The sequence below is a fragment of the Dipodomys spectabilis genome, unplaced genomic scaffold, assembly GCF_019054845.1.
Source record: "Dipodomys spectabilis isolate Male_0828 unplaced genomic scaffold, ASM1905484v1 ptg000054l, whole genome shotgun sequence".
In the NCBI taxonomy this organism is placed as follows: Eukaryota; Metazoa; Chordata; class Mammalia; order Rodentia; family Heteromyidae; genus Dipodomys; species Dipodomys spectabilis.
The window spans coordinates 26,153,347-26,179,736 of record NW_024870731.1 but is presented as its reverse complement, the minus strand read 5'-3'; the positions used below and the strand labels follow the sequence as shown (position 1 = coordinate 26,179,736).

At 46.4% G+C, this 26,390-nt stretch overlaps 1 protein-coding gene and 1 long non-coding RNA gene across 2 annotated transcripts in view; one reads left to right on the top strand and one right to left on the bottom strand.

The window, feature by feature from the left end:
• Positions 1 to 972: 972 nt before the first annotated feature.
• Positions 973 to 19,376, bottom strand: LOC122108248. Its single transcript, XR_006147501.1, has 3 exons — positions 18,948 to 19,376; positions 2,148 to 2,268; positions 973 to 1,095 (listed from the first exon to the last, which is right to left on the bottom strand). It is a non-coding gene; the product is annotated as an uncharacterized LOC122108248 (long non-coding RNA).
• Adamts9 (ADAM metallopeptidase with thrombospondin type 1 motif 9) overlaps positions 16,415 to 26,390 on the top strand; it is a 148,271-nt gene continuing 138,295 nt past the window's right edge. The window contains exons 1-3 of the mRNA XM_042680270.1: positions 16,415 to 16,529; positions 17,242 to 17,651; positions 22,842 to 23,004. Coding sequence (XP_042536204.1) covers positions 16,415 to 16,529; positions 17,242 to 17,651; positions 22,842 to 23,004 — 688 coding nt within the window. The remainder of the gene's footprint in view (positions 16,530 to 17,241; positions 17,652 to 22,841; positions 23,005 to 26,390) is intronic.

Genomic DNA, 26,390 nt, shown 5'->3' with positions numbered 1-26,390 from the left:
TTGGAAAAGGTGGCTTCCCTGCTAAGTTTCCCATGCCATTGGCCGGGAAAGGTTGCACCTGAGCCTAGTGTAGAGCTCTCTAGAGATTATTCCTGGAGAAAAGTCAGTCTTGGAGTAGGTAAGATGGGAGGAAGAAGTTGAAAGGGTGCTTCCACTCAACATGCATTATACACATAAATGAACAAGTTAAACGGAAACCACTTTATCTGTCTGTCTGTCTGTCTATCTATTGTCTGTACTAGGACTTGAACTCAGAACTCAGAGTGTCACATTCTCACTTGGCTTTTTCACTCAAGGTTTGTGCTCTACCACTTGAGCCAAACCTCCAGTTCAGCATTTTGCTGGTTGATTGCAGAGAAGAGTCTTGAGATTTTTCTGCCTAGGCTGGCTTCCAACTGAGATCCTCAGATCTCAGCCTCCTGAGTGGCTAGGATTACAGGCGTGAGCCACTAGTACCCAATTCCCTTGTACAATTATTTGAAAATTAAAATAAAATTAACAAAACAAAACAAAAAATACCAAAGTCAGTCTGCCCACGAGTGCCCAGCCCACAGGTGAAATAACCCACTTTCCCTGTGACAGGTTACCATCAACAAAATGTCAGGACACCATCCTTTTGGGATGAAATGACTGCTTCTGAATTTTCTGCCTGTGCTGAAATGATTATAAATAAAAGTCTACTCAGTACTATAACAGAATACAGTTAGAAATCCCTGTTCCCCTCCCCACCTCTTTGCCTAGTCCTTGGATGAACTGAGGTATTTGATTCTTGGATCCCTTTGAATGTCACTAGTTAGGCAGGACAGCTCAGACCTGGTCCACCTGAGTGGGTCACACAGGGCTTCCCCATTGCTTTGGAGCCCACATGGATTGGTCTATGTGACAGGGAAAAGAACAGAGTTTATAGTCATTCTCAGCTCATTCTATTAACAGAAAACAGGAAGAATGCCACTGACCTGGCCAAACCTGCTCATTCCACCCCTTCTCCTCCTCCATCGCTGGAGACTATGGTGTCAACTCCAAGGTGCAACTGGGCAATAAAACACCACTGTCACGAGTGGAAAAGTTCTGAGAGTGCAGGGGTTTCAGGGAAACCTCTAGAAAACTGACTGATGAGCAGTCACCTGCCAGGAAGGGTCACTATGGTTATATCTTTTTTGGACCATCTTCTGATAACTACCCATGAATTATCTGTATTCTCTCCTCAACTGGAGTTCCAGGAGTGGGAGGATTAACTCAACAATGCATTGAATGAGAGAAAGACTAATAATACCACGTGAGAAGCACAGAATTGAGATACTGAGCTGAGGTGCTGGTGGCTCACACCTGTAATCCTAGCTACTCAGGAGGCTAAGAGCTGAGGATCATGGCTTGAAGCCAGCCTAGGCAGGAAAGTACATGAGATTCTCATCTCCAATTAACTACTCAGAGAAAGCCGGAAGTACTTTTGTGGCTTGTGTAGTAATGTGCTAGCATTGAGCAGAAGAAGCTCAGGGACAATGCCAGGCCCTACACACAGACACAGACACAGAATTTAGATACTCATGTCTCATAGATCAAGCTGAAAGAATGATTTCTTTAATCACAATGGTTGATATTTTAAAAGGATGTTCATGTTCCTTACATCATGTTAAGAATTTTAATCTTTGGTTTTCTCCTCTGAAATAAGAATAGCTACTAGTTTCTGAATGAATGACTCTTAAGTCAGAAACTAACCATCATTCTGACTCTTAAGTCAGAAACTAACTCATTTACCTGGGATGGGCCGGGCTGCCAAGACCTGGGAGGTAGGCGTTAATACTGAGAAAAGCAATAGGAAAACTGGAGCTAATGGGTTAGACTTCAGTCTGAACTAACTGCTTTATGTCCATTTTCAGTCCATCTAATTTTCACCCAAGTCCCATTAGAAAAACAGATACTTTTGTTATCCAGTTTTCCAGGTAATACTAAAGAGACCCAGGCATGTTAAGTAACAAAAGACTCAGGACAGTCTTACTGGAAAACTAAGGTCTTCCATGGTGCCACCCTGCCTCTTACCCATTAAAGGGGAAAGGCAGTGTCATGTCTGATGGAGTCACTTGGTAACTGAGACAGCAATGATGAATTCATGTATCAGTTTACTACCTACAGAGCTCTTTCCCCCTTACCATGAAAGGAGGCCATGAAATCCAAGTGGCAGTCCACTATGCTTGACTTCTGATGGGAATTTCGTGGCCCATTACTCTTGGCTCTCTCAACAATTTTCTCTCTCCTGTTTTTAGAGGAGATCTACAGGAAAATACAAGAGGAAGAGAGATAGAAATCAGTCTTCATCCGCAAGTGATTTCCTTGTTAAAATCAAACAAAACGATTTTTTTTCTCCATACTCTGCGATACGATTGAAAGAACAACTTAACCCAAAGAACTAACGGGTAGGATGAAGTGGTGAGATTGTAAATCACCCATCAGGCGCCAGGATTCGTGGTTGGGTGCATTCTTTTTTACTTATCTCCCTGCATTCCCTGATCTTCCACCTGGAATTGGCCATAGTTATATGCATTTTTTGCTATAGCCCAACCCCGAAGTTCCAGGCAAGAGGAAATTTAATATATTAAGAGAAACAGATGCATTCAACAAATGTATGGATTTTTGTTTTTTATTTTTTGCCTCAGTAGTAGAGCAGGCAAGCTTAACTGAAGTTTACACTTTAATTGAAAATAAATACCTTCGCAAAGGAAGCACGTGAAAACATAGAAAACCAATGCAGGACAACATGAATTAATTTTATGTTCTATCAGATAGTATGTATTTGTAATAATGTGACCATCTTTTTGGACATCTCTTTGGCTCCCAAAGACCTTTAATATTGGACATGAATAATCTTAACAATGAAGGTTTTCTGCAGCACCTGAATTTAAGCCCCAGCAACAATTAATTAATTAATTAATTAAAACAAGAGCTTTACAGGGCTCTATTTCAGCACAGACCCTTTGCCTGAGTAACTTTCATGTGTCGGCTAGACAAGACTCGGAGGGAAGAAAGCCGTATCTGAATGACTATTTCCACCCACTAGTTTTGTAGGAAGCTTTACAGCTTTTCTAGCCATTTCTCATTTTGGGAGTTGGGTTCGATTTTGAGTGAACCCAGACACAAGTTCCCATGCATGCATAGATGAACTTTAGAGTTGACAGTAATTATTGACATTTGCAAATGACTTAAAACATTTTTAAAATAGCACAACTGAGATGATAACTATGCACATTTATCCAAACGCTTAAGAGCTTTTAAGAGTGTTATAAATAAATCTGAAATCCCTTCCATCAAGCCACATCTACAAATGTTCCTTTTTCTTATTCTCCAGACAAGTATTTGGAGTACATCCTTCCAGACCTTTCTTTATGCCTTTTGATACAAACACATGTAGGTGTGAGTTGTCTCTCATATAAATGATACACACGTCATACTACAATTTGTAGGAGTTTTTTTTTCCTTCAATATCTCCTGATGCCCAGCCAGTCAATATTTACTCACATCACTCTTCTAAATGGCTGTATAGTGTTACACAATATACGTGTGCTGTTTTATAAAATTTAGCCCTCCTTCAATGAAGAGCAGTACTTCCTGTTGTCCACTATTACAAGCCAGGTGGCCATGAACATCCTGAGCACAGGCCTTGTGCATGTGAGAATTTCTTCCCTAGGGAAAATCAAGTTGTGGCTAGATAGGGTTTCTCAGTCTATGCTCTGCTGCTATAACAACACCTGAGATGGATATTTCATTGTCTACATGTGTCCTAATTTACTTAATCTGTCATCTCCTATAGTTTATGTTTCCTTTGTGCTTCTCACCATTACATAAATAGCTTCATTACTGCTATGAAGAACTTCATCTATGTCATTTTCCACATTCGCAAAAATGACTCCCTTAAACACCCTGCATTTCTCAACACCATACCATTGAAGACCAAGTTGGAACACACACATCTAAATGATAGGAAGCGTTTTTTTTCTTACACTTATGCTTCAAATATTTCCATGATCTCCCCTTGTGCTTGGAAGAAAGTAGAAGCTCCTGGCTGTATGGGCCCCTTGGTACCTGGCTGCTGGCTTTCTCCCTGGTTTTCTCTTCATACCTATAATTGCAGGCACCAGGAGGACTTCTGTGGTTTCTGACATACTCCGCCTTCTTTTCCTCTGGTCCACCTTGCTCTCTTACAGTCGGCAGATCTGTCTAGTTCAGTATGGTATGTGTCCTCTGTATCTGCAGGCACATGGCTCCCAAGGAGAGCCCAGTTAAGGGGAAACTGCGCATGCACCGGATACACAGCGTTCAGGGCTACGCCAATACGCCACTCCTTTTTCGCATCATACTGCCCAACTTTACTAAAAGCATGCTGCTTTTGGCATATATAATATTGCCCCCCCCCCCCTTATCGCTTAAAATAAGTAAGCCTTTTTTATCCTTCCACCTTTGGACACAATTTTTACCTTGCTTTGTTGGTGACCAACTCGGATGACACCATGATTTCTACTGAATGAAGAGATGATACCAAGCACTCACAGAGAGTCTGGCATCTACCGAGCAGAGATACCCATAGGGAATTTGAAATATGTGATTTTGAAAGTAAAAATGCACTTGATTTTTTTTGACTACCTTTGGTCAAAACCATATGCCCCGAACCCACAGGTAAGGTGGGTTCCTGTACACCTTCCACATATTATTTATTTTGTTTCTGCTTCCCCACTGGTCTGTGAGCTCTTCTGCTATCTGAAAAGTGCACAGCACACCGTAGGTTCTTGGTAAGCGTATTTATGGAGTGCATCACTAAGTGTCTGCTCTGCTCACACAGTGAGAAGTTAGGAAAGCTGATACTCTCTTCCTACTACTCGGCCTTTATTCTCCATTCATGTCTTAAGTCCCTGGTTATCATCTATCAAGTGCTTACGTGGAGAAGTCACAAGCTTCCATCAAAAACTTGACAGTCATTGTGACTCTTTTCCTGGCATGTAGTCTCCTGTATGCAAAAATATGTCAGGTATTTTGAAATTGATGAAATAGGAATGCTACTGAAAAAGATAACCTTATAGATAATATAAGAGAACATGTTGCCTTACTGTCGGCAATACCATTATATATTTCTTTTTGAATCATCTCTTTATTTAAAAGGAAAAAGACTGTTTTTTTTGTCGGTCATGGGGCCTGAGCACTGTCCCTCAGCTCTTCAGCTCAAGGCTAGCACCCTACCACTTGAACCAAAGCGCCACTTCTAGCTTTTTCTGCTTATGTGGTGCTGAGGAATTGAACCCAGGGCCTCATGCATGCAAGGCAAGCACTCTACCACTGAGCCACCTTCCCAGCCCCAAGGAAAAAGACTATTTTTTTCCTCATTAAAAATTAGTATTCTTGCAGGGCACCAGTGGCTAATGCTTTTAATCCTACCTACTTAAGGAGGCTGAGATTTGAGGATTGCAGCTCAGGAAAGTCCTTGAGAGTCTCATCTCCAATTAACTACCAAAAATTTGGAAGTGGAGGTATGGCTCAAGCAGTAGAGTGCTAGCCTTAAGCAGAAAAAGCTCAGAGACAGTGTCCAGGCCCTGAGTTCAAACCCCAGGACCAACACACACACACACACACACACACACACACACACACACACACACACACACACAGATTTTTAAAATTCTTTTTATAAGAATAAGCTAAACCATATGGGAGTGGATATAATAGAAACCAAAAATGTAAAAGCTCTCCACAGTTCCTGGGCCCAGAGAGAACTGATCACAAATGGATATATATCCATCTTTTGAGACTTTTAAAAACATATATTCTAGCACAGGTTGAGTCCTTTGTTACCATTTTAGTTCATTTTTTTTTATTACAGTAGGACTTAATTAGACAAACACCACTGAGTTTTGGCTGCTAAACTAGCTAAACTATTCATAAAACATGAGTCTTTTATTCCCTTCTTAACAATTGCCTAGTATTTCATTACGGTCCCTTTTCCTTTATGAGGTGGACTAGGTCCTGAATTTGTCAGTTTCCTTTTTTAAAAGTTTATTATTATTATTTTGCTAAGTAGTTTCAAGTCCCCAAGTCAGGTTGTGAGTAAACTGTGTCTTGAGTAATGTCACCTCCTCCATTGTGCTTCCATACCCTCAAGATTTTAGTTCCATTTTACACTGACTGATTGTATTTGCTCACTCTTTCTCCCCTCATTTATATGCCCCTTCTCCTGCCCTCTTCCCCCATCCCAACAGAACATACCTCCATTTCCTGGAATTCATTTTGTTAGTTAGCTCTCTTTCTTTCCTTCCTCCCTTCCTCCCTCTCTCCCTTTCCTTCCTCCCTTTCCTTCCTTCCTTCCTTCCTTCCTTCCTTCTTTCCTTCCTTTCTCTTTCTTTCTTTCTTTCTCTTTGGTTCTTTCTTCCTTTTATTCTTTCTTTTTTTGTCAGTCATGGGCATTGTTCAGTTCAAGGCTAGCACATTACCACTTGAGTCACCGTGCCCCTTCCAGTTTTCTGGTGATTTATTGGAGACAAGAGTCTCATGGACTTTCCTGCCCAGGCTGGCTTTGAACTGGGATCCTCAGATCTCAGCCTCCTGAGTAGCTAGATTACAGGCATGAGCCACTGACACTAAGCTTAGGTTCCTCCATTGAAGAGCTCTACTACCTCCTGAACACAAAGACCAACTATGTAATTAGTAGTTATTTCTCCACCTTAATCTTCATTTGTTTTGGAAAAATTACCATACAGTAACAGGTCCCCAAAGTCCAGAATCATGTTCAGAATTAATGAGCCGAAGCCAAGCATAGTGGCTCATGCTTATCATTTTACTCAAGAGGCAGAGAAAGGGAAGACAGAGGATCAGAGGATCAAAGCCCACCTAGAGAAAAAGTTCAACAAACTTCCATCTCAACCAGTAAAAAGCTGATGTGATAGCACGTGACTTTATCAAAGTATAAATAGGAGGATCACAGTCCAGGACAGCCCAAACCCTATTTGAAAAATAACTAAAGTAAGAATGGTAGATGACATTGTTCAGGCGGTAAAGCACTGCCTGAGCAAATACAAGGTCCTAACTTTAAAATCTTAAAACCACAAAAAAAAATGTTAATAAGCTAAATAACCAGCTGCAAGAAGGGCTAACTTGAAACAATTACGTAGATGAATTTGTATTGCCTCCCATAACCAGTGTTCAGGTACTCCCATTACCAGAGTGAGAGTATCCAGGGGGAAAGTTCTACCATGGAACGTTTATTTTTTTTTAATTTTTTCTTTTTATCTTTTGGGTCCGGTTGTGGGGCCTGAACTCTGGGCCTGGGCACTGTCCCTCAGCTCTTCAGCTCAAGGCTAGCGCTCTACCACTTGAGTCACAGCACCACTTCCGGCTTTTTTCTTTTTGCTTATGTGGTGCTGAGGAATCGAACCCAGGGCCTCATGCATGCAAGGCAAGCGCTCTACCACTGAGCCACCTTCCCAGCCCGGAACTTTTATTTTTTTGTAACTCCCTTTTGCACACAGCCCCACATCAGCTGGAATTTATTCAGTGATGTTGCCATTAATGCCATACATGTGCACTGTCAGATCTGTTTTGTGGGGGCCAAGTAACTGCAAAACTGATTATTTTGCCAACATCTCCAGGGGACTTGACAAGGCACTAATTGCTAGGCTTACGTTTCAGGAAGCAACTTACTCCGCGCTAGTGCTGTCAGTGAACACAAAGGCGGTGCGTGGCAAACTCGCCGTTTATAACAGGCGTTGATCTGATATCACATAATCTCATTTACCAGCCAGGTTGGTACATGCAATGCATTGACATATTTTTACACACTTCAAGTTGATGCACAGGTGATTTTTCCCCACCTGCTTTTCATTGACCTTGCCAATCATAGTAGCTGAGATGATCTGAAAAGTGCTTTTGAAAACCTTCTCTGAAGACGGCTCCCAAATTAGCTCATTGCAGTGAACTCAAATCCCTCCTACAAGGCAGCCTGTTATCCTAGTGTTATTTACAGAGTGCTGAACCCCACAGAGATGCTGGTTTGGACTGTAAGGTATAGTAGGACACTCATGGCTCATGCCTGTAACCTAGCCTGTAATCCTTTGATGTTCAAAGGCAGCCCAGGCAGAAAGGTGTGTGAGACTCCACATCCAATATAGCCAGTAAAAAGCTATGCTGGGAAGTGTGACTCAAGTCGTAGAGCACCAGCTTAGCAAGCAAGCTGATCAAGCTTAAGGATCAAATTCAAATCTCTGGAGGAGAAGAAGGAAGAGGAGAAGGAGGAGCGGGAGGAGGAGGGGGAGGAGGAAGAGGAGGGGAAAGAAGAGGAGGAAACAAAAATGAATGATCTGGCTACAAAGCCACTAAAGATCAGCTGCTCCCAAGGGCTAGTCTTATAAATTACTAAGTGCACTCTGAGGACCTACGAGGACATTCTCCTCCTAGATTCCAGATGGTCTAGACTGCCACATTTGTGCTTGACTCTCTAAATCCAACCTTCTGATGGCTCCTTGATCCTACCTAACATCTGAAATCCTTAGGTAGCTACCTTTCATTCTTTTGAATTTTGTCCTTGAGCTTAATACATTACCCTGTATGAAGCTTGGGAGACTAAGTCTTTATAAGACTCGTATCACAGAGTTGGGGAGTGCCGGCCTTGAAATCAAACGGCTTTGCTTTAATTCTCCTCAGTGAATCCATGGCTGTGCAATCTGTAGTATGTTACTTGCCTCCTCTGTCCTTCATTTCTCCCTTCTCATAGTAGGGCTGATGACCAGTGTTTTGTTGGGTGTCTGGAGAATTAAAACAGTATAATTCAGCCAGGTGCTGGTGGCTCATGCCTGCCTATAATCCTAACTACTCAAGAGGCTAAAATCTTAGGATTGTGGTTTAAAGCCAGCTCCGGCTAGAAAGGTCATAAGACCCTTATCTCCAGTTAACTACATAAAAACTGGGGCTATGGTGTCAAGTGGCACAGCACTAGCCTTGAGCAAAAATGTTCAGGAACAGCATCCAGGCCCTGAGTTTGAGCCCTATAACCAGCCAGAAAAACAACAACATTACTATTCATTGTTTCTGAGGATGAGCAATAGAGGACAGGACCATTAGGACAGGAAACCTCTTAAGCATCACCCCACAAAGGTACTTAATTAAACAATTACTTTTTGTATAGATAAACTTGGTTGACTACATAAAAATAGGTTGTTTTAATGTTCAGAAGGAAGTTATATTTTGACTATCTAAAAGATTCTGCTAGCATATCTAAACAACAAGGCTCGTATCTGAGATGTGTTCACTTGGACAGACACAAATTTCTCATTCAAGCAGGACTATAACAGAGGGTCAATCTGGCTAAAAGAGTTTAAAATCTGGAAAGCTCTAAGGGAGTGCAGAAGCCAGGATGCATGCATATGGACAGCACACACACACACACACACACACACACACACACACACACACACACACACACACGACATGCAAGCACACAGGTGTAGAAAGTACAAGAAAGAGATAGGCTCCTAGGTGGAAGGGGCAGGTGGAGGGGTGAGTGGTTAATGACAAAGGAGGACCAGGCCATTAGCATTCCTCTGGGTCTGGAGTCAGAATCCAGCCTTCCCAACTAGCAGATGGGGGCTAGGGAGATCATTGACTTAAACACTGACATGGCCCTCAGTATGAAGGCATTGAGCTTGACTTGATTAACTTATTTTACAATGCACTATGAGACCAGCTACCATCCATACTCCATCTTTAAGCTCAGCAGAGGATAGAGGACCTGCCCACTGAAGAGATCTCATTCTGAATTGTACTGAGCAGGGAGTGAGTGAGTACTCGTAGGTACCTACTTGCTAGGGAGAGTCTTGCTCTGGAAAACATGGCCATCTCTTTCTTTCTTTCTTTCTCTCTCTCCTTCCTTCCTTCCTTCCTTCTGCAGATACTAGGGCTTGGGTGCTAGTTCCTTAGCTTTTTTGTTAAAGACTTGTATTCTACCACTTGAGCCATACCTCCACTTATAGTTTTTTGGTGGTTAATTAGAGATAAGAGTTTTATGATCTTTCCTGACTGAATTGTCTTCAAACCATGATCCTCAAATCTCATCCTCTTGGGTAGCTAGGATTACAGGTGTGAACCACCAGCAAGCACTGGCTCACAATAATTTTAATTAAAGCAGGACTTACCTCCCCACGAGTATTGATACTGTGAGAGACAGAAATCACTTCCCCATGGTGATGCATTAGTGAGGGAGATAGATCGATCCTTGTTCTCATAAAGCTGAGAGTCTTACAAAAGATAGCATGAAATCACCATGAATTTAACTTGGACTCTCCAGTCCAAGACAGAGGGCAAGAGAGCAAATCTGGTGTATCTCAACAAGCCCTGAGATTGACCAGATTCTCAGAGGGCTTATCTCTAACAATCCTCTCCAGGCTTTGCATTGCCATCTCTTAGTGTTAGTAGGGGTGGTTTGGGGTTGAGAGAGAGGTCAGCCATTTGTGAGTTGCATTTGTATTTAGGATTCTGAACCCCAATCTGACAGCCTCATGACATAGGATACTAGAAGAAGCAGAATAAAAATTTGAAGGTGGAAGCATAGAGCCCTAATGAGATTCATTTTGGGCTCTGAAGCTGGGCCCACAGCATGACACACAGTGGGCCCAAATGTCAGGAACCAAGGGAATGCCTGCTTAGTGAGCAGACCACAGATAGAGCCCACTTTGCAGACTTGCCATGAGTTGTATAGCACCATCTGAAAGATGGGAACAGTGAGGTTCAGAAAAAGCTTTCCAGAACACTAATGCAACAAGCATTAGAAGAAGAAATAATGTTCTTCCACATGATTTTATCATAAGCTCAAGTATGTTTGAATGATTAAGCACAAAGTGTGTGTGTGTGTGTGTGTGTGTGTGTGTTTTCCTAGGCTGCTCCAAGTGATGCCCATCTCCAGAGGAGTGCAAATCCCAGCACTGCGCCTCCTAGCTGTCAAGTGCTGAATTGCATGTCACTTGATGAATTCTATATTCTTCCAACTATCATGGGGACAGTAAATTCCCAATGCCAGACTGTTTTGAGGATTAAATCATTAACACAAAAATCAAAACCCAGTGAAGAGAATCCGGTAGTTAAAAGGTACACTGAGTTCATCTGGCAAGCAAAGACACAATTCCTCCTCATTCCCAGCCTGTAATAAGAAAGTGGATCAGAGAGGGTGATGTCCAAGACTGCAGAGCTCAGCTACCACAGTACCTACTGGGACTGCACTTACCAGAATCTAGGGCTACCAGGGACAAGGGGCCTATATTTTATCCAAATCACCTGTTCTGGACTCTTCAGGCTGGGCTTTCCTTTTCTGTGGAAGTAGATGGGTGTACTTTCTACCTCCTTCCTGCTGTTTGAATGGTCCTCCACAAACTTAGTCATTGGTGACGTCCTCATTCTCATTTCCATCCACTAGACCACATATTGCTGGTAACTAATGTCCATGATCAGTCCTGTGGGATCCAGTTCACGAAACATCAGCCAAAGAAGACTTCCCCTTTGACCTTCAGTAACGTTCAATTCCAGTTAAAACCCTGGGAGCCAAAAACTGGGCACTGGGCTAAAAACTAATCTCTCTGTGAACTCTAAGGGAATCACAAAGAGTTCTGCATCTTTTAGAACAACATCTGTGAGGGATCAAGTTACTTTAAATCCACATTTCCCTCTGGGCCTAAGGGAGCTCTTGATTGTAGAACACAACCTCTAAACAGTGTGTGTGTGTGTAAATATACATGTATATGCATATACATACACACATACATATATACATAAACATACACACATATATATATGACTCATTTTTGCACTATTGAACCAAAGCTGAGGCCTTTATTCAGTTACTCAAAGCGATCAATATTCATAAGTATTAAGTATTAGGAAGTAGTAAGTCTAAGCATTAGTAAGTATTTTTCTTAGGCAACTCCCATGTACTAGACCTGTTTTAGGTGCTGAGGGAAAATCAGGGAAGCCTGATGTGATTATCCTTGACTAGCTCAGCATTGGGAAAAGGAGAGAAAAAGAAAAATTATATATTGAATAGAAAATGGAGGCAAGTGTCTGGACCATTTGAGTCACCCTTTCCCAGATGTAGCAACTTTTCAGATTATTCATTTTTTGCATCATAAATACTAGTTATGATGTTCTAGTAAACTTTAAAGACAGAATTTAATCAGTTCTTTCACTTCCCTAGTGAGAAATTCTGGTCCAATCGTTTCCCTTATTTTTGGATCTCAGTCATCTTATCTATGATATCAAGTTCTGATAGTGCTTGACTCACAGTTACCTAAAAAGTAATGCACTCATTATATTACAACATGGTCTGATACAAGGCACATAAAAGATTACTTTTGTGGTTGTTTGGGGGATTTTTCTTTTTGTGGTTCTGGAGTTTGAACTCAGAGCCTTGTACTTGCCAGGCAGTCACTTTACCATGTGAGCCTTGTCCCAGCCTCCTCCTCCTTCCTCCTTCCTCCTTCCTCTTCCTCCTCCTCCTCCTCCTCTCTCCCTCCCTCCTCCCCCTCTTCCTCCTCTTCTTCCTCCTCCTCCTCCTCTTCTTCTTCTAAACCTAGGTCAGTCTGGACTGCAATCCTTCTATTTATTTTCTGTGTTTAGCTGGGATTACAAGTGTGTTGCACCACACACTATTGGTTAAGAAAGGATCTTACTAACTTTTACCAGAATGGCCTTGAGCTCTTATCTCCCTAGCCTCTGCTACCTGATGAGGGGAGATTACAGGTGTGAGACACTGAACCCAGCTCATAAGAGATTATTTTTATTCAAAGACTTTAGCCTGAAGGAGTTAGCTCAATGATCCCTTTCAGTTTCAAGATTTTCAATACATCTTCCTTAAGTTCTTGAAGACTTGTTTACAGATGGAGATGTAGAACCAAGCTTGTCCATGGAGGAAAACATAGCAACTCAGGAGAGAAGCTCAGAACCTAGCATCCCCAGCAAGGCGGGAGGTTGCCCAGAAATATGTTGTATTTTATTTCCCTATCAGCTCTTAAGGACATGATTGTGTTGTATCAGAAGCCACTTTTTAAAACTGTAAGCAAAGTTCATCACTTCAGCAAAGTTTGAGAAAGGAAGCAAAGAGAGAGAGAAAGTATACACAGAAAATGTTCTTCATGTTAATTTCTCTTGATCAAGAGAGATTTGAGTTGAGAGGGAAACTGTCTAGTAGAAAATACTGCATAGTGCTGTATTTCTGAGTATTTTACTGGATACCTCCAGTATAACATTTCCCAGACGCTGTAATAGTGAGGGATTTTATCACATAATAAAAAGAAAGATGGAATATGGGAATAAATCTCGTGTATCTTGCTGGTGCTTCATTTACCTTATTACTGTTTTTATTCTTTTTTTTTTTGGTTGGTTGTGGGCCTTGAACTCTGGGCCTGGGCGCTGTCCCTGCACTCTTCAGCTCAAGGCGAGTGCTCTACTGCTTGAGCCACAGTGCCACTTCCAGTTTTCTAGTGGTTTATTGGCGATAAGAGTCTCACAAACTTTTCTGCCCAGGCTGGCTCTGAACTGCTATCCTCAGATCTCAGCCTCCTGAGTAGCTAGGATTACAGGCGAGAGCCACTGGCACCCAGCCCTTGTTTTTGTTCTTGAGACAACAGTCTGGCTCCCACTGTAAACCTCCTGCTTCAGCCTCTAACCCGCTGGGTGCTGATGGCTCACAGCTGTAATCCTAGCTACTCAGGAGGCTGAGATCTGAGGATTGAGGTTCAAAGCCAGCCTGAGCAGGAAAGTCCAAGAGACTTTTAGCTCCAAAAAAACACTCAGAAAACCCGAAGTGGCGCTGTGGCTCAAGTGGTAGAGCGCTCACCTTGAGCTGAAGAGTGCAGGGACAGTACCCAGGCCCAGAGTTCAAGCCCCACGACTGACAAAAAAAAAAAAAGTAACCCTATACCTAAACATTTTATCTTTTTTGTGTGTGTGTGTGTTTAATTGGAGATAAGTCTCACAGAGTTTCCTGCCTGGGCTGGCTTCAAACCACAATGCTCAAATCTCAGTCTCCTGAGGAGCCAGGATTACAGGTGTGAGCCACTAGCTCCTGGCTCATCTTTACTTTGCATGCCCATTAACACAATCCCAGTAACACAGCTAGATAAGGGCAAGGTTAACTCTGAAAATATCTTTAGAAAACTTCAGTCTTGCATATCAGGAGAAATGCATGTATTACTCTTTGCAGACTAGGTGGCTCTTCTAGAGTATTCCCTTTTGGTCCTTCCTCTAGGCAGCCTTTGATATGTTCAGTGGTGGACTTCCAAGAAAGAGAGCTTAGATTGTAGGATATTTTGAGCAAATATATATACATATATATATATTCATTAGCTATGTCTTCTATGTTTGTGCCATGTCCATTCTATTGAGATGAATATATCCTTGCCTCCTGAAGCTAAAGGAAAAAGTGGTTTTTTTTTTTTGTTTGTTTTTGTTGTGCCAATCCTGAGGCTTGAACTCAGGGTCTGGGCACTGCCCTGAGCCGTTTTTGCTCAAGGCTAGCACTCTACCACTTGAGCCACAGCGCCATTTACTACTTTTCTGTTTATGTGGTACTGGGGAATCAAACCCAGGGCTTCATGCATGGTAGGCAAGCTCTCTACCACTAAGCCACATTCCCAGCCCTTGTTGTTTTGTTGTTTAAGTTTTGTTTTTCTTGTCTCTTTGTGCCAGTTCTGGAACTTGAACTCAGGGCCTGGGCACTGTCCTTTAGCTTTTCCCACTGAAGGCTGGTGCTCTAACACTTAAGCCACAGCTTGGCTTCTGGCTTGCTTGGGTGCTTCCTTGGAGGTAAATACTCTCCTCTCACTGACTTTCTAGATCCTCAGATCGCTGCTTCTTGACTAGCTGGGATTACAGGCCGGCCCTTGCTCCCTAGTCTAGCACAATTTCTGGCTTTCAAACAAGCATCCCAAGAGGGAGGGAGATGTAGCGTTAAAATATCGACTCAGAGCCGCTGGGGGAGCCTGGGACCTCAGCCCTTAAAAGCAAGAGGAAGTGACTGAGAAGTCCCCTGGCGGGGGGGGGGGGGGGGGGGGGGGGGAGGGGGGTTGGGGGGGAGGATAGGCCCTTCCCCAACTTTGCACTCGGTCTCTCCTCCCTTCCCCTCCCCTGCCCTCGCGTCTCCGAACTCCGGGGCCGCCCGGGGCAGCGGAGTCCCCGCCCCCCTCCCGTAGCCCACAGTGATTCTTAACCTTTTTGGGGGGGGGGCTAGGGAACCCACAAAAACCTGAGGGCCCGGCCGGAGCTGGAGGCCGAACAGGGTGAAAGTGTTGGGAAATTTCCAGGAGACCGTGGATGGGAAACAGGGGTGGGGCGCACGGGCAGCCCCCCCTCCCCGTGGGTATCACGCTTCACCTGGGGGCGGGGAAGCGGATCAGGTGGCTGGTCTCGTCCCGGGAGGTCGGGGAGCCTTCCTACCCGGGGTTCGCTTCCCCGCTCGCTAGCGATCGAGAGGAAAAGGACTGGTGGGAAACGACCGGGCGGGGGAAGGGGGGGGCGCCGGGCCGAGAGCAAAAGGAGGGGACGAACTCTAGGGCATTAGGGACCCGGAGAGACGGCCGGAGACCGGGACGGGGACGGAGACCAGGCTGGGAAAAGACTCCGGGAGCCGTGCGCGCCAGCCCAGGGAGAGAACTTTCTCTACTCTTCCCCCCCCCCCCTCCTCCCCTTCCCCACCCCTCCCACCAAAGCCGACCTCAGGAAGGGGGCGCGGCTGGGCGGGGACGCCCCCGATCTCCGCCTCCGGTGGCTGACGGGGCCTCGGGCGGCGAGTCCCGCACGGGCCGGCCGAGGAGGGGACGTGGTGTGGAGGCGGGCCGCGCCGCCCGGCTTTCTCCTCCCCTCTCCTCCTCCTCCGAGAGGCGTGCACCGGGGGTATTTGAGCGGCGGACGCCCCGCGGCCCCTCGCGGCTCCCCCCCCCGCCCCTCACCTCGCCTCTCCACGGCCCCCCATTCAAGAAGCCGCTCCGCCACCCCGGCCGGCACAGGGCGCCCGGCGCGCCGGGGAGCGCACGTTCCGCGCCTTCTCCTGGCCGGCTTACTGGACATTATGCGGCCGAGCAGCGGAGCCCCAGCCGTCCTCCGCCTCCTCCTCCTCCGCCTCCTCCTCCTCCCGCGGCTCCTCCTGAAGCCCGAGCGGCTGAGCTCTCGGCAGGCGGCAGCAGCGTTGCTCGGCCGAGCGCACCCGGGACCCTCCTCGCCAGACCTCAGCGACTCCTAAAAGTCCAAAAAAAAAAAAAAAAAAAAAGTTGGCGGCCGGCTGGGCGCGCGCGCTGTGCACGGCCGCTGCCCGGCGGCTCGGCGTCGCGGGCGCCGGCGGAGCGGGCACGCGGGCGGGCGGGCGGGCGGGGGTGGGGGCGCCGCGGGGGGAGGGGTGCGGAGCACCATGCAGTTTGTATCCTGGGCCACACTGCTCACGCTCCTGGTGCGGGACCTGGCCGAGATGGGGAGCCCAGACGCCGCGGCGGCCGTGCGCAAGGACAGGCTGCATCCGAGGCAAGGTAAATCATCGGAAGGTTGGAGAGCTTTCCCCAACCCCCGAAAAGAAAAACAACAAAACAAGCCTCCCATCCACCCGGGCATCCGTCGCCTCCCCCAAACTGAACTCCTGGGCGGGGGCACCCCGGCAGCCCAGGGAGAGAGAGGCCTCTCCTTTTCCTAGAAAGACTTCACCTCCCGCTTCGGAGCCTGTCCCTTCTCGGGGGGTTACTACGCTAGCCAGTTGTTGTGTGTGTGTGTGTGTGTGTATGTGTGTAGGGGGAGGGCGGAACCCCGACATGGGGAATGGCTAGCCCCGCGACCCCACTTTGAATCGGGTCTCTCAGCTTTCCCCATCCCTCACGTCCCAGAGGAAAGTGACTTAGTAATCGGGCTCACTCGGTAGCGTGCGTTTAACTTATGTATTCGTCCGGGTATGTATCAGGATCGGACATTATCTTGTGTAATCTTGTGCACTGTGTCCCCCGTCTCTCCCCTCGCCCCTTCCCCCGCCAGCCTCCCGGGGAGCTCCTTGACTCTTAGGATTCCCTAGTAGGCACTTTGTAAATATTAGTCCACTGATGAGAAGTGCAAGGATTCGCTCGGCTAGGCTGGAAATTAAGTCTGAACAAAGCTCCCCCCCCCCTCCTCGCCCCCTTTCTTTTTAAATTAAAACTTGCGGGAAAATGAGTTCATAGCTTTCCTACCTCTGCTTCCCCCCACCCCTCTCTGCAGCCAAGTTGTTAGAGACCCTGAGCGAGTACGAAATCGCGTCCCCCATCCGAGTGAACGCCCTCGGCGAGCCCTTTCCCACGAACGTGCACTTCAAAAGAAGGCGACGGAGCATTAACTCTGCCTCTGACCCCTGGCCTGCCTTCGCCTCCTCCTCCTCCTCTTCCTCTTCTACCTCCTCCTCCCGGGCGCATTACCGCCTCTCCGCCTTCGGCCAGCAGTTTCTATTTAATCTCACCGCCCATGCCGGATTTATCGCTCCGCTGTTCACCGTCACCCTCCTCGGGGAGCCCGCGGTGAACCAGACCAAGTTTTATTCCCAAGAAGAAGCGGAACTCAAGCACTGTTTCTACAAAGGCCATGTCAACACTAAGTCTGAGCACACGGCCGTCATTAGCCTCTGCTCGGGAATGGTAAGTGGGCGCGCGCGCCCGACCCCCTCACCCCCATCCGCCTCTCCCCGGCGCTCCCGGGTCTGCACCGTGAACCAGCCGCACGGAGGGAATCCCTGAGCGTTCAAATATCAGAAACTCGCCTAGCTCCCCGAGTTGGGGAAGGGGATTGGGGGGCGCGGGGGGGAGACTACAGTTCTAGGTGTGCCAGGAGCGCACGCGTCGATCGCCGGAGCTTCGGGGGCAGAGGTGGGAGGTGGAGCTGTCCCGCAGCCTGGAAGTCAGCTTCCAAACTCGGAGAAAAGTTGCCGGAGTCGTGGTTTTTTCTGGCTGCAGCGCTTGCCCCGCCTGGCCGCGGAGCAGCTGAGCGCGGGGCGGACCCGACGCCTCATTGGTGCGTCCCCGAGGCGGGGACCGGAGTTGACAATCCCCAGGCTCCCCCGGCGCGGGGCCGAGAGGTCCTTCGGTGTGGTTTGTGGATGGCGGAATGTAATCTGGAGTCGCCGGCGTTCTTTCGGAGCCTCCCCCCGCCCCCCTCCTCTCTTTTCTAATCGCGTGCTGAAGACTCTTGAGGACGGCTCGGGATTGACAGGGAGCAGGTCCCATCCCAGGAGCGGAAGGGTGGGCCCAGGACTGGGAGGGCGGGGAGAGAGGGCGGAGCCTGCCGCAGCGTCGGCGATGTTTTTGGATGGGGGGGGGGGGGCGGTGCCGCGCAGTCCGACTCTGCACCCTGCTGGCGGGGTGGCCCGAGATGCGGGAACCTTGTGAGACAGCCTGGAGAGGCCACTCCCCCTTCCACCCCCCCTCCAGGCGATTCCGGTGTTCGGGAACCCCGGCAGGTTCAAAGGAGATGGAGGGGGGGGGGGGGTATCAGCCCCAGTCCTTTCAATAAGGAGGATGGGCACCTCCCAGCCTGGCTAAATGCGCACTTGTGGAAGAAGGGGTGGGTGGAGGAAGTCCAACTTGGACCTGCTGCTTTCTGACCGCCCTCCCCTCTCCATTTGCCCTCCACCAGATCTCGGTGGGCGTCCTTCCCCTCTTCCGAGGACCTTTGAGGGGACTGATGGAAGGTTCTGTCCCCAACCAGGGTGGTCCTTGACTTTTCCGGGCGACGTGCGTTTCTACCACGCGCTGTGACGCAGAAACTTTCCCGCGGCTGGCTTGGCTTGCCGTCTGCGCCGGCACGGACGCGCAAAATGGCATGAAAACCTGCGTTTACCCCCTACTCCCACCCCACTCCCCCCTCCTCCTCCTCCAGCCAACCCCTTCGCACTACCCTCATCATCTCCTTTTCTAAGCCAGGGCTTGGGTACTCACCCTGGGGTGCTCTGCTGCCTGCCGCGCTTGGGGTCTTCTTCCCAAAGGAAAGGTCCTTTGTAGGGCGAAGCCAGCCAAAAGAGTGGGAGCTGGAAGATCTGGGCAAGCTGAGGTGTGGGAGGGGGGCAAAGGGGCTGAGGCCCTTTATCTCCCGGCTGAGCTCCTTGGAATCAGCAGCTCCCAGAGTCGGTGGCAGAGGTGGTGTGGGGGGGTAGGCGGAGACCGCAGCTTGGCGCAGGGGTGGGGGTGCTGCGGTGAGTCATGGGGCCCCGAGTTAGAGCCTGCCTGGACTCTCCGGTTACCGCCTAGGTGGGCACAAGTTGGGAGTCCCTCCATGCCCAGTGCTTCCCACAGCACTGCCAGATTTCAAGGTAGTAATCCCCACCCCCGATTCCAGAACCCCAGAGAAAGACTGCTTGTGTACGTCAAGTTTGTAAACAGTCTTTACTCCTCCTCTCTCCCCGCCTCCCAGGGCTGAATCCTGGTAGTTGCATAAAAAAAAAAAATGTTTTGCTGCTCAGAACCGTCCTTTCCATTGGTAGTTTTAGGTGGCAACGCACACACGTGGTCTTGTTAGGAAGTGAGAGCCCAGGCTTCCCAAAGCACCGGCTGCTCTGGGGTAATCCCATTTAGATGGCATTTAATTTGCAACCTGCTTCTTTTGGGGAGAAGGAACTGCATATGTCTTAAAGATAGGCATTCTGGCTGGCACTTTGTATATCCAGCCATTAATCCAGTTCCAAACCCTCCCCCCCCTCCACCAACCCCTTTCAAACCGCTTATCTTCATTTTGGAAATTTTCTTTCTTCCCAAGAACTTCTCTTTATAGTTTCTGTAGCAGCTGCTACACCATGATGTTCTAACACTTTGCTCTTTGGCTCCAGTGGAATGGGCCATGCGGACAACAAATCCCCTCCCAAGTCAATTACCAGTTTTGCTGAATTCTCCCTCAGATACATTGCTCATCTCTGCTGAACATGTCTATCTCAGCCATCTTCTCTCCTGCTCTTACTAGGCTGGTGCCTACCAAGATCACATCACCTCCCTGTTCTCATACTTTACCGCATCCTTTACATCTCCTAAATGAACATATACAAATTCCTTCATCTGGTATTTAATACCCTTTCCATTATAGTCACTGGTCACTCAAAGTCCTAATGTCCTGTGATTCAAGCAGTCTGCCACGTGCTCCTTCATTCAAATTACTTCACATACCTTTCCATACGTGAAACACACTCCTTCCTGTAAAGTGCCAGTTTTCATCTCCTCTCTCCAAGGACACCTGTCCACAGGTCTCCCAACGACTGCCACCCCTGCCCTTTGCCTTAGTGCACACAATGCCACTCTGAGGGCACTTGCCACCTTCTCTAGTGGGCTACAGTTCCGTACTCACCATCTTATCCTTTCTACTTGGTAGCAGAGTCCATCAATCCATGTGTCTCCTTTATTGGATCCTTTTTCATTGTGTTCGTACTTTAACCAGTTGTTCATGAATTACCAGCAGGTAATATTGGCACCATCATTTAAATTTTTATTTTATTAGTTGTGCTGGTACTGGGGCTTGAACTTGGGGCCTGCCTAAGCACTGTTCACTGTTTCCACTCAAGGCAAGTGTTCTACCACTTGGGCCACACCTCTGCTTCTGTTTTGCTTTCTGTGTTGCATTCTAGATTGGCATTAGCATTCCCTGCTTCTGTACCACCTCAGAGGGAAGGTTTGCCAAGTCTCCTTCCTGCGCCTTGGTTTGTCCTTTCCTAATCCCAGGAGGCAGATATTCAGCTGCTAAACTCCCAGGCTCTTCCTCGGGGTTGGCGTTTCTGGTAGGCTAACTGGACTCCCAGAATGCCACAGTTCTGTACTGACAATGGAAAGAGGAGCCTAGGTCAGAATGAGTGTGAATGAAGGTGTTAACCAGTTTCTTTTCTAGTGGTCAGGCACCCTGTGGTCTTAGTGGTGGTCTTAGTGGTCTTAGGCTACCCTAGAACTGCCTTTTCTTTGGCATTCTAAATCGTATGTAAAAACTAAATATCCCAAACCACTTCACAGGCCATTTTGGTGCTGTTTGGTTTTGGAAAGCAGCTTGAGCCTAATCCTTCTCAAATTTTATATATCATGATAAACATATCCGGGGAGTTTCTTCTTTCTTTCTTTCCTTCTTTCTTTCTTTCTTTCTTTCTTTCTTTCTTTCTTTCTTTCTTTCTTTCTTTCTTTCTTTCTTTCTTTCTTTCTCTTTTTTTTGTTGGTCATGGGGCTTGAACTCTGGGCCTGAGTGCTACCCTTCAGCTCTTCAGCTCAAGGCTAGCACTCTACCACTTGAGCTACAGTGTCACTTTATTGGAGATAAGAGTTTCACAGACTTTCCTGCCTGGGTTGGCTTTGAATCTTGATTCTCAGATCTCAGCCTCCTGAGTAGCTAGGATTACAAGCGTGAGCCACCAGCACCCGGCTCCGGAGAGTTTCATAGCATACCATTTTCCATATCTTTACCCCAGAGATTTTGATGCATTTGATCAGATTTGGGGTGAAACACCATGACTTGAATTTCAAACCAGCTCTGGCTGACATTAGGTGCTATAATTTCTCCTGTGTTCAGGGAAGAGTAGATAGAGGCTTCTGATTATCTTTCTGAGTGGGAAGAAGACTGGGGATGGGGTGAGAAGAACTTGATTTCTCTCTGTTCATCCTCCGGAGATGGCACGAGGCAGTCAGTGTTCCGTGTTCTTCCAATGTTTGTCCATCCTTGAGGCTTCCCAATCATTTGCAAAACGTGTAGGTATATGGGGAGGGGAGAAGGAATATTCAGAACAACTGGTGAAAAGCAAGTTGTTTCCCCAGGGCTAGAGATTAACACAAGCACAGCACCAAAAACCATTCCTTGGTTCTGAATCCTAAGAAAGGGCCAGACACTTTGCCTTATCTCATCATCTGTACAATACAACTACCCTTATAGAGACTGTCTAAATGACAAGCAAAAATACTAAACCTGAGCACCAGTGGCTCATGCCTGTAATCTAGCTACTCAGGAGTTGAGATCTTAGGATCGTGGTCCAAAGCCAGCTGGTGCAGAAAAGTCCGTAAGGCTCTGATCTCCAAGTAATCATCAAAAAGCTAGATATGGAACAGTGGCTCAAATGATAGGACATCAGCCTTGAAAGAAAAAAAAAGTTCAGGGACAGTGACTAGGTCCTGAGTTCAAGCCCCAGGACCCAACACACAAAAGAAAAAAAGCTAAATCTCAGAGTAGTCAGGGAACTTGCCCAAGGTGGGTAGGTTGGTGTGGTTGGCCTTGAACCTGATAGGACAGGAAGCGAGGGTAGTTTGACTCCAAAGCCAGGAGCATCGATCCTCTGTTGCTCTGGGAAAGGGACCTGGCAGGTCTGTATACTAGGGGTCCAGGTAGTACCACCTGAGATACATTATGGCTAATGTAAGCCTCCTGGATGTGAATCTGAGAAGGCTTCAGACTCTGCCAGCTTTTTCCAGTATAGCACACATTTGTCTCCAAGACTCCTGGCAGCCTTAGCACCCAGGAACATTCTGGTTTAACAGTCTGTCGGAATAGTGTGATTAGAAGTTTGGTACCCTGGAAAACCTAGATTTGGACAGCAAGGAAACTGTCAGCTGGCACAATAAGCCAGAGTCATATCACACACGAGGAGCCACTGTGGCAGAGTGTGAAGATACACCACTACTCCACGTGTGAGGTCCAGTCCTCACTTTAAGCAGCCCTCCTGGGAAAAGGGGCTTTGCACTAAACACCCTCTCTCTACTTGAAATCTTTCAACTATGTTTTTGGGGTTTTTGCTTTGCTTTTTTTGTGGTTTTTCGTTTGTTGTTTGTTTCCTGCTATTGGCCGAGTGATGTGAAATCAACATCTCATCTCTTCATTTGCAGCTGGGCACATTCCGGTCCTATGATGGGGATTATTTTATTGAACCACTGTTGTCTATGGATGAACAAGAGGAGGAAGAGGAACAAAACAAACCCCACATTATTTATAGGCACAGCAACCCCCGGAGGGCGCATGGCACTGGACGGCGGATGTGTGACACCTCAGGTATTTGCTTCTTGTTTTAAAGGAGAGAGGCATCTAGCGCTGAGCTGGGTTCCTTGGCATACTACCGCTGTGGAGCTCTCTACCATTTGCCAAGCACCACAGTATGCATTGTTGTTTATCCAGTCCTCCAGTGAGCATAGGTAAAACCTTCTGTACAGATGGGGAAACTTCAGAGAGGTTAGTGACGTGACAAAGCTGAGCCTTTACAGAGTTAATATTCACACTCTCTCTATGGGCATCCCTGACTCATTTGTAGTTGTTGATAATTTTTAGGACTAAGCTTCAGTAGTTTCTTTTTCTTCTTATTTATTTATTTCCTTCTTTGTTTATTACTTATTTGCTGAAGAATGACAGGCTCTCCATATGTAGCCCAGGTTGGTCTTGAACTTGCAGTTGCCACCGTGGCCTCCCTAATGTTTGTATTACAGGTGTACACCACCACTCCTGGCTTACGCTTGAGTAATTTCTTAATGTGGTGTTTTCTTGGCATCTTCAATTTGTTTGTTTTAAACATCTAAAATTACACACACACACACACACACACACACACAAATCTCATAAATGGAACTCACTAATAGTTCTTTCTATGTTTATCAGAATGTTTCCTACCAACTTCAGTTTGGCTAGTATTTTAGAAGTGGATATGTGGGTTCCCCATTAAGCTTCAATCAAATGCTTTTTTTTTTTTTTTGGGTCCGGTCGTGGGGCTTGAACTCTGGGCCTGGGCGCTGTCCCTCAGCTCTTCAGCTCAAGGCTAGCGCTCTACCACTTAAGCCACAGCGCCACTTCCGGCTTTTTTTTTTTTTTTTTTTTTTTGCTTATGTGGTGCTGGAGAATCGAACCCAGGGCCTCATGCATTCAAGGCAAGCGCTCTACCACTGAGCCACCTTCCCAGCCCCTCAATCAAATCCTTCTATCTGGGGAGGTGGTTGGAGGTTTGTCCCAGCATGTTTGTCCATTTTCAAGGGTGCAGTCTTGAGGGTACCCTAGAAAACTTAGTTATGCCTTTTCTGGATTTCTCATTCTGCAGGTCTAGAGCAGGGCTCAATATCTCCCAAACTTGGGTCCTTTCTACCTGATGGTAGTTCATCAGCATTGTCACTGTTCAGTTTGGTCTCAAGACATGTGTTACGGTGCTCTTTGAAACTCATGTTATTTTTTTTTGAACCATACACTTCTCACTATTCCTAATTTTTGAATTTTTTTTCAACAAAGTAAATATCTTTTTAGAATCTTTCTGGTATCAGCATTCAAGACTGAACTTCCAAGGCCAATATGGTGTCTTCAAATCCTTCCCCAGTGGTTGCTGGCTGGTGCCCTCTTTACCATGTTAACTTTTAATATGAATCATTCGTTAGGTGCTTAGAACCTGGGAGTAGCCTCGTGGAAGCGTGTAGTCCTCTTAGGTCTTTTGCCTTTGTTGTAATGTATCCAGTGCTCTTAGCAATAGAGATGGATGGAACATGACTGGAGATCTCTTTAGTCTCACTAACAAGCTAAAGGCTTAGGATGTGGTAGGTACTCTCACAAGTAATAGTTCCCAGAGAGGTCATATAATGATCAAAACATATGTCATGTTTTTGGTTTTGTTTTGTTTTGTTGTTGTTGTTGTTTTGGTGCCAGTCCTAGATTCTGTCTCTGAGCATTTTTGCTTAAGGCTGGTCCTATACCACTTGTGCCACAACTCCACTTCCATCCTTTTTGGTGGTTAATTGGAGATAAGAGTCTCATGGATATTTCTGCCCCAGCAGACTTCGAACCACAGTCCTTAGATCTCAGCCTCCTGAATGGTTAGCATTACAGGTTTGCGCTATCAGCACTGGGCAGTATTTCATGAATTGTTTGTTTTTGACTAGTAAGACATTGACCATCATTTTTGACTTTCCAAATCTGAATTGGCAAATACATATTTTAAACTTGATGATTACATGTCTGTGTAGCATGAGATAAAAAGAAATACACAGTTCTCCCATCCTACTAAATAATGTTCAACAGGCACTGAAATAATATTCTCACCTGTTATTACAGTGAGGAGTGACATTGTGATAGTCTTTTGCCCCGTAGAGGCAGAAGATACAAACCAGTGTGTAAGAGATGGCCATGTGTCCTTTCCTTATGCTATTTGCAGCAATGTTGTACATTGCTCGCATTTCACTTTTAATTTCATCACACATTCAGGAGATACTCTGCATAGTATCTGATCAGGAAACCAAAGCATAGAGCTGACCCGACCTGGTCAGGATCTCTCAGTTTGTCTGAAGTAAAGCCCTGCATTTCTTTGCCTTTCCATATAGCCTATTTTGACTGTGCAGGGGAGTGAGGAAAAAAAAAGACGTAACTATACCATTCCAGAAAATATTCCGGCTTCTTACTAAATAGACTGTAGCTTTTCTGGCCTGGAGGGCCTAGCATCATCAAATCCTGTTTAAGACACAAGGTAAAGGTCATTTTAAAGGATGTCAAGATGGAAGACAGTCTTTGGAAGTTGCTTGATTTTTCTTTTTTTCCACATCAACCAAACCTCTCACTTGGGTCTCAGTCATAATTGGTTTGGACAAGAGTGCTCAAAATTTTTCAGTTGTCTTTCCGGTTTCAACTTGCCAGTCACCAACATGGTTGCATGTGCCCTTCCTTTATTCCTGTGGAGGGTCTTGAGCACACCCAGGGAACCTAGATTGAGGGTGGGGGAAGGGCCACTTGCCAAAGAGGAGAAGGCCCTGTCTACCACTATTTGTCCCTTTAGCCTCAGCCATCTTCACTTCGAAACAAGTGCCGCCATTATTGGTAATAGCACCCTGGGAGCCTCATACAGACTCAGAATCTTTAGAAACAAACAGACCCATCCATCAGGCAACTAGAAAGAAGCCAGAATCAGTAGTTTTCTAAGTGTTCCAAGTGATTCAGATGTTCAGTGGGATTTGTTTTAGTTAAGTCAGCTTTAAGGCACACATCCTATCCATCGTGTGAGTTGGGAGGGTGGCCTCAGCTCTCTGGACTTGACCTGAAGGTGACCTTGACAGGTTTAGGCCAGCTATTCCAGTTTATATGAAAATGGAAGTGGCAGGATATGAAATAAGTTGCTTTATTTCCAGAATTAATATTCTGTATGCCCAATATATTCAATACCACCTGTCAGAATTTTCTCTAGTCCAGGCCTTGGGGGCTGACCCATAAAACCCTCTACTTAGCTAGGTGTAACTCTTTCGCTGCTGGATTATGGGCATAGACGAAGACAGGACCATCTGGCTGTTGCACTGCTGCATACAGATGGAATATAACTATTGCTCATCTGATTCTTGATGTAGGTCTAAATTTCAGAAACCGCTTCCAATTACATAGGAAGTGTAATGTAATGTAGGTATAATGGAAAGTTCGTGGGTTTACCA